This window comes from Cannabis sativa, chromosome 4, assembly GCF_029168945.1.
Source record: "Cannabis sativa cultivar Pink pepper isolate KNU-18-1 chromosome 4, ASM2916894v1, whole genome shotgun sequence".
NCBI lineage: Eukaryota > Viridiplantae > Streptophyta > Magnoliopsida > Rosales > Cannabaceae > Cannabis > Cannabis sativa.
This window is the reverse complement of record NC_083604.1, coordinates 3,524,585-3,533,678: the sequence shown is the minus strand read 5'-3', so window position 1 is coordinate 3,533,678 and position 9,094 is coordinate 3,524,585. Positions and strand designations below refer to the sequence as shown.

Here is a 9,094-nt window from a genome sequence, read left to right as displayed (position 1 = left end):
TTCAAATCAAAAGTTTGTTCATGCTTACTTGATATTTCAATCTTATCATTTTGACAATATTTTATGGTCTATATAAATATATATACTCATATATGTGCATTATTGTTTTTTGAACTTCTCTATGCAATTCAAAAACATAATGATTTTTTTAAAATAAAAAATAAAAAAACAAAAGCAATAACTGATTTTGAGTTAATTATATTATTTTATACACTACATTTTTTAATGTAATTAAAAAAAAGTTGTTGATATGGATGGTATAGATCGATTTATTTTTTGTGGGAATATGGATAGACTTTTGATATTTCTATTATTACATATTAATTATTATCATGATTGATTTTGAAGAATGATATGAACTTTTAGATGTTATATTTGAAGTGGAATAAACACAAATGTGTGTATATATGTATATTGTATAGTAACTTCTTTATATATTCATTTCATTAATAAAATAGTATTGTGTGGTCTATATACAGGGCCGATCCTAGGCATAAACGGGTTAGGCCCGCATCTAGGGTTCACTCATTTTAAGGGTCCAAATAAAAAAAATATTTTTAAAAAATGAGGAAATTACACTCTATACCCTTTTTATATTGTCCTATTTTATTTTTACCTTCTTTTTTAAAATCTATCATTTTTACCTCTTTTTTTAAACATTGTACCAATTTTACCCCTATCACTTCAAGATACTCTCCATGTGATTCTCTTATGTAAGGGTATTTTGGGTACAATATATATAAAAAGAGGTATGTTTCAAATAAACATAAAATTAGAGGTAAATTTGATTAATTGATGAATAAAAGAGGCATTTTTCAACTTACCCCTTAAAAAATATATATATTTTTTTAATAATTTTAAAAAATATCATTTATCTTTATAATAAGGGTCCAACAAATTTATTTTGCTTATAACTCATTTTAACTCAGAGTCAGTCTTGTCTATATATATATATATTCTTCTTATTATATAAGCATACGGTACTTATAATTATTAATGATTGTATCTATTTATACATATGTTATACATTGTACTATATATTATGGTTCTTATAAATCATAATTATATATATACTTTTCTTTCTTAATAATATAGTCTAATTAAATTACTAATGTAATTAGTAATTAAAAATCTCATAATTACTCCTTACTAAATTAAAAGAAAAAAAGAATATCATAATTATTGTAAAAGATAATATTAATATTAATCTCTTTTCATTTTCTTTTTGTTATAGATTACTAAATGTTAAATATATAAATAATTAGAAAAAAAATAAAAAATAAATTATTAAAGGAAGAGAATGCTACATCATTTTTCAAAGATAAATATGTAATTGTATTTAATTACAATAAAAATAAATAATAAAGTAGATTAGAAATAATGTGGCCAAAAACAAAACATACATAATATATAAAGTTTGTGAAAGAAAGAGAGATAGAGATATGAAAAATAAAAAGTTTGAGAATTTATACCAGAAACATTTTAATCTATCACTTATAGAATTACATAAATATAGATAATAGATACATACATTATATATACACACAATTATTTAAAAGATAACAAAAAAGAAAAAAAAAATGAAGAAATTGTACCGTAATGAAATTTGTCAATGAAGCTATTGTATTTTGTATTTCACTCTTAACTTGATTATCATTTCTTCAAATCTAGATGTGTATATATAGTGATGAAAATACAAAAATATTGAAAGGAGTTGTGGGTAAGTTAAAAGGTTGTAACTTAAGTTTTTATATTTATGTATTTATGTATAGTGATAAATATGCAATTATAAAATATGTTATGAAGAAGTGAAAAAGTTATAACATTAAATTATTTATTATTATTAATTATTAATTAATTATACTTTTTTATAAATATATGAATATAAAATAATAAAAAAATGAAAACTTTTTAAAAAAAAAAGAAAATAGTGATAGAATGAATATAGAGTGCCACCTAAACCTCTATTGTGCTTTCCTTTATTTATATATATAGATATATATAGATTAGTAAATTTGTAAAAAGAATTATTTTTTTAATATTAATTTCTAAAACCAATTGTGACAAATAATGTACCCTTTATAGTTACTATAATATATAAAGTAAAAATAAAATGCTTATGAAAATTGATTGGTTCCAAATACAGCTAATACTTTGATTATCCCAGATTCAGACCAATTAAATTAATTAAACAACTACTTTAACCATCAACTTTGCAGCCCAAAATTTGTAATAGGAATCCTTTACAATTCAATGTAAAAAATTAAAAAATAATTAAACTTTTCACATGATTTATAATATTGTTAAAAAATCTCAATAGAATATTATGTTTTAGGGTTGAAAGGTCATCAATAAAGCATATTATTTTATAGTTATTTATTTCAATTAGTGTTAGCCACCACACTATGAAATATCTTTAATTATTTAATTTGATTATCCATTATATTATCATACAATATTATAATATATATAAATAATTAATAGTCCTAGAAAGCCGACTCCCTAATTATTCTCAATTGACTATGACTTTGTCTAATTTTTAATGGAATAGATGAACAAGGTTAAACCTAGACTATTGGATGGAATTATATTAATAAAATATAATTAAGAGTTTTTATATATTTTATATATATACATAATACATGTGATTACCCACTAAAATAATTTGGTGATTTAGTTAGGTTACCCAAACTTTCACTAATCACTTATTGAATTTTTATCAATATTTAAAAAATATTCAAGTACTTTAACAAAATAAATAATTTTAATGTATAGTCAATTGAATTTGTACATTTTTTACAATTTTTTTTTAAATGTCCTACTACATCTCCAATACATACTAATATAAAATAATATTTTATCATAAGGTTTGGGTCCAACCAAACATAACATTTCATGATTTCATCCCCTATTTTAATTGAAACAAATTAGATTTTCTTAAAAAAAAAAATTATAAACTTTTTGAAAATAATTACAAAAATACATATATCAACACGAAAAATATTGTCATTTTTACTATAAAAATGATAAACTATTTTTTATTATTTTATAGTTTAATTATAGTTATATTATAGTTATGATGAGGTTATATTTTGTTGTTTTTTAGTTTATTTACAATTGATTTAAAATTGTCGTGAGATTGATTTCTTGTTTTTTTTATTTAACTTTTTTTAACTTTTTACTGAATAAAGTGAATTTTTGTACGTAATTAAAAATTTTAAGCTAAAATTGTAAATAAAACGTATAAGAAAGTATTTCTATTTTTTTTTTTTTAAAAATGCGAATTGAATTTTCTATTAATATTTAATAGGCAAATTTGATATAATCTATTACATGCAGAAATTACTCACCCAACATAGTAAACTAAGACGTTTACAATTAAAAAAAATAAATAACATATTCATTTAATTTATAAATTGTGAGCTCTGAAAAATAAATTAGAACTATTATTCATTTTTAGTCATATTTTTTAAAGGATTATTACATTAAATTTACGTTTAATTTTTTTTATATATTTTTACTGTATTTTATAAAAAAATATAAAAAAAATACTTCAAAACAATATAAAAATAAATACAAATAATAAAAAATCAACAATAAAATAATAAGAATAAAATATAAAAATACACTAAAAAATCTTATTTTATATAAATAAAATTTAAAGTCTGCAAAAATATTAAAAATTCTGTAGAGATCATATTTATATATATATATATTTTTTTTTGAAATTATTTATTTTTTTAAAATAAAAAAAATCAAAAGGGTAGTTTAGTAATTTTCTTAATGAATTGAAAATTCGAAACGCAATCCGAAAAAACCCAGCTCGATTTAAATGGTAATATAAAACAAAAATAAAAATAAAAAAAAAACCGCGGTAAAGCTTTTTTATGGATCCTATCCCATGTCTCTGATTTATACATATATATATATAATAATATATATATCTCTATATATCTATATCTATATCTCTCTCTCTTTAAGGATCTTTCTCATTCTTCATTGAAACATCCAGCACAGCCTCCATTCTCTCTCTCTCTCTCTCTAGGATTTGGGTCACGCGCCGGTGTATTATAACAGCCATATCCGATCACCGGAATCTCGCTGCGAAGGTATCTCCTTAGGCTTGATTTGAGAGTAGAAAATGGTTATGTTTTTCTCTGATCTGCTGTTAACTTGTTGAGATGAGTTTTTAAGAAATTTGTCTGTATTCTGTTTGGTGGCCGAGAAAGTTTTGTGTGAGAGGGGTATTAAAGTAAATAAACAGAAAGGAAATGGTTTCGAGTTTTGCTGATCTCTGTTGTTGATTGTTTTTTTTACTTCTTCTGAATTTTTGACTTGGGTTTTTTTTTTGATTCGTTTGCTTTGTTTCTGTAAATTGAAGCCGAAGGGTTTTGAAACATGATATCTGATATTAGGTCTTTTTTTTTGGAAAACTTTTGGATCTTCTATTTGAGTTTTGTTTTACAAATTTGACTGATCTTAATTATATGTAACGTTGTATGAGATCATCAACTTTTTTTGGGGGGGTTAAGATCTTTAATTTTGGTTGTTGAATAAATTTGTATTTATTTATTATTATTATTTGAAAAAACTTTCTTAGATAAACTTTGAAAATGCATTTGGTTTCTATTGACGGAGAAATCAATTTGCTTTTTTTAGTTATTTGCATATAAGATATAAGATTAGATAGATAGGATAAGGTAAGGTAAGATAAGATAACTTGAGGTGTAAAGATACTAAAATTACTAGAACTTATCTTGTGTAATACCCTTTCTTCTAGGTTGATATGATTCTTTAAAAGGAAAATGATTCAAAGGTAACAAGAAAAGGACAATTAATACCGTTTTTAGAGTCTCACGCAATCAGAAAATGGAAGAAATCCTGTTTAAAGGATTTAATGATATTGATATTTAGACATGCTTTTAACTTTTAATGGGTAGATTACTGGTGAGTACAGTGATTAGGTGAAGAATTTTGTGAAATGAAAGCGTGTTTCTATTTAATTTTTCTCTTGGAGTTGTCAAAGGTGCCTAACTTACTGTAATTTCATTGTATAGTTTGAGAACAATATCTCAGTTTTAAATATTATGTTCCATTGGGTGTATATATATGTATAGACTTAAATTAGGTTTTACTTGAATAGTGTTACTGATAATCTGCTGTTCTCCCTCTCTGTAGTGGAGGTTTTTCTTTTTGGGTTTTTAATACTGATTATGCGCTTGATTATGGAACTTATCTTCACATTTTATTGATGTTTGCGTTGTGTTATATTTTTATTTTGCAGGTTGGTGTATATTTCTAGCTGGGCAGAAATTTTATCAGCAAGTTCTACTCTCTTTATGTCTTAGTAGGAAATATATTATTTTTCTACTCACAATGGCATCAAGGTCTTGTACAAACCTATTAGGTTTGGCCAATAGTGGCCTACTAGATTTTCCTTCTACTCCCAGTCCTCGGCCCCTTCCTCGTGTGATGACAGTTGCTGGCATTATCTCTGATTTAGATAGCAGTAATGATGCGGATTCTGATGCTGCTTCTTCTGTTTGTCGTGATCGAAAAATTATAGTGGCGAATATATTACCTTTGCATGCAAAAAAGGACACAGAAACTGGAAAATGGTGCTTCAGTTTTGATGAGGATTCCCTTCTGTTACAGTTGAAGGATGGGTTCTCTTCGGAAACTGAGGTCATTTATGTTGGTTCGCTCAAAACTGAAATAGATGTCAATGAACAGGATGAAGTTGCACAGACATTGTTGGAGGATTTCAACTGTGTGCCTACATTTCTACCTCATGATGTCCATAAAAAGTTCTACCTGGGTTTTTGCAAACAGCAGCTGTGGCCCCTATTTCATTACATGCTACCGATTTGTCCAGATCACGGCGATCGATTTGACCGCTCCCTGTGGCAGGCATATGTATCTGCAAATAGAATATTTGCTGATAAAGTCATGGAAGTCATTAATCCTGACGATGATTTTGTTTGGGTTCATGATTATCATTTGATGATTCTTCCTACATTTTTGCGGAAGAGATTCTATCGAGTAAAGCTAGGATTCTTCCTTCATAGCCCATTCCCTTCTTCTGAAATCTATAGGACTTTGCCTGTTCGTGACGAAATTCTAAGGGGCTTGCTGAATTGTGATTTAATTGGTTTTCATACTTTCGATTATGCTCGTCACTTTCTCTCATGTTGCAGTAGAATGCTGGGTCTTGACTACGAATCAAAGCGAGGGCATATTGGACTTGATTATTTTGGCCGCACTGTGTACATTAAGATTCTTCCAGTAGGTGTTCATATGGGTCGGCTTGAATCCTTTTTAAATTCTTCTGCTACAGCTGCAAAAATAAAGGAGATTCAAGAACGATTTAGCGGCAAGAAGTTGATTCTTGGAGTTGATGACATGGATATATTTAAAGGTATCAGTCTCAAACTTCTAGCAATTGAACAGCTTTTGCAGCAAAACCCTGCATTGCAGGGTAATGTAGTCTTGGTTCAGATTGTGAACCCTGCAAGGGGCTTGGGGAAGGATGTTCAGGAAGCTAAAAGTGAGACTTATTTGACGGCTGAAAGGATTAATGAGGCTTATGGTTCATCTAACTACAAGCCTGTGATTTTAATTGATTCTCCTATTCCACGTTGGGAGAAGACAGCTTATTATGCTGTAGCAGAATGTTGCATAGTGAATGCTGTGAGAGATGGAATGAACTTAGTTCCTTACAAGTACGTTGTTTGCAGGCAGGGAACTCCATGTATGGATAAAGCTTTAGGCATAGAAGCAGATACTCCTCGCACGAGTATGCTTGTCGTGTCTGAATTCATTGGTTGCTCACCTTCCCTTAGTGGAGCAATCAGAGTTAATCCTTGGGACATTGATGCTGTTGCTGATGCATTGAATTTAGCACTTACCATGTGTATGTCTGAGAAAAAATTGCGCCATGAGAAGCATTACCGTTATGTTAGTTCTCACGATGTTGCCTATTGGGCTCGTAGTTTTATGCAGGATTTGGAAAGAGCATGTCAGGATCATTACAATAAACGTTGCTGGGGGATTGGTTTGGGCCTGGGTTTTAGAGTTGTTTCTCTTTCTCCCAACTTCAAGAAGTTGGCAATTGAGCATATTGTCTCAGCATATAAGAGAACCACTAGAAGGGCTATATTTCTTGATTATGATGGTACCGTTGTTTCCCAGGCTTCTATTATGAAATCTCCAAGCCCCGAAGTAATCTCCACTATAAATTCTCTCTGCAATGATCCTAAGAACACCGTGTATATTGTTAGTGGGAGGGGAAGAAGTTCTTTAAGCGAGTGGTTTGCCCCATGTGATAGACTAGGAATTGCAGCTGAGCACGGATATTTCATAAGGTATAATGATGTCTTTCTTGCCCTCATCTTTTGTTTTTTAGACTAGCCCATAAGGCGTTTTCTCTAGTGTACCGAGGTTTTTTCTTATCTTTTGTTTGTTTTGTGTAGGTCAAGCGGAACATCGGAGTGGGAGACTAGTCCTGTTGTTGCTGATCTTGATTGGAAAGAAATTGTTGAACCTGTTATGACATTGTACACAGAGGCTACCGATGGATCTACTATTGAGGTTAAAGAGAGTGCATTGGTATGGCATCATCAAGATGCAGACCCTGATTTCGGTTCCTGTCAAGCAAAAGAATTGTTGGATCATCTCGAAAATGTACTCTCTAATGAACCAGTTGTTGTTAAGAGGGGTCAGCACATTGTTGAAGTTAAGCCACAGGTATATATTCTCTTCTCTCTCTTAACAAAAGCACACACAAAACTATGTGAAATTTATAGCTAATCACAACTATGAAATTTATAGCTAATTGCATTTAACATACAGGGGGTAAGCAAAGGTTTGGTTGCCGAAAAGGTTCTTTTGAGAATGGTTGAAGAGGGGACGGCACCAGATTTTGTTATGTGCATTGGAGATGATAGATCTGATGAAGACATGTTCGAAAGCATACTAAGCACGGTCTCTAGTCCATCCTTGCCTGCGCCTCCCGAGATCTTTGCCTGCACTGTTGGGAGAAAGCCAAGCAAAGCAAAATATTATCTAGATGATGCAACCGACGTTGTAAAGTTGCTAGAAGGCCTAGCAACTGCTTCAGTCCCGAAGCCACGACATCTAGCTCAAATCCAGGTTTCTTTCGAGAGTGCCCTTTGTTGAAAAAGGTAGATTTCACTAGCAGCTTTTGATACAAACAGGAACCATTGTTTTTGTTATATAAGAAGTGGGGGTTCCCTTTTTCTGAGAAATCCAGATGATGTTTTCGAATGACGATTAATCTTAAAATGCGATGCATGACAGAGCTTGCTGATCACTAATCTGATTGGTCCTTGTTGGGATGAACTGTGCATTTCAGTGCAATATTAACAAGACCATGAAAGTTGACCATTCTTGTATTTGTATATGGTGACATCAAAATCTTTGTATTTACGGGTGTGCCCTGTAAAAGAGTTGTCTTGGGGAATCAGTTTTTACACAAAAGTCCTTAATTAATGGCTGTTTTATTGGTCAGGCCCCTCCACTATTAACTTGTATAGATACAATGTTTCTTTTCATAATAGAAAATGTCAGTTTGTTCTAATGTTGTATCTCTATTCATGCTAACTTACATTATTGGCTATTTTTTCACTTTAGTCAATTTTTTTTGGGTATTATTATTTATTCCAATGACCTTGATGGAGTTGATTGATTATCTAGATTGAAGGTTCAAGATTATGAGAATCCAAAGGAATGAAAGAAAAGAGAAAAAGATAAATGATTATCTAGATTGAAGGTTCAAGCTTATCTTCTTCTAATGGTGTGTAAAGTTAATGGTCCTTTCCAGTTTTCCCATCCCATGTGGAACTATAAATAATATAATAATAATAAAAAACCATAAGACAAAGATACAAAGCACTTTTATTATATTCCAATACCATCCCATTTGGAGAAACACAAAGTTAAACATAAGGCATATATTTGAGGTTCTGAAATATTTGAGAAGAATAGTACAAGGGTTTGCAGTGTATGTTTGTATTATGATTTTGGTACTCTTCACAGCTAATTGTGGTCCATAAAACACCATAGATATTTCTAA

The 9,094-nt window shown here is 29.4% G+C and overlaps 1 protein-coding gene across 1 annotated transcript; it reads left to right on the top strand.

The window, feature by feature from the left end:
* The first annotated feature begins 3,860 nt into the window (after positions 1-3,860).
* LOC115715194 (probable alpha,alpha-trehalose-phosphate synthase [UDP-forming] 9) lies at positions 3,861-8,599 on the top strand. Its single transcript, XM_030644025.2, has 4 exons — positions 3,861-4,109; positions 5,285-7,364; positions 7,473-7,746; positions 7,852-8,599. Exons 2-4 carry the CDS (start codon positions 5,377-5,379, stop codon positions 8,176-8,178), a joined length of 2,589 nt encoding a protein of 862 aa, XP_030499885.2. The 5' UTR covers positions 3,861-4,109; positions 5,285-5,376; the 3' UTR covers positions 8,179-8,599.
* The last annotated feature ends 495 nt before the right edge of the window (positions 8,600-9,094 follow it).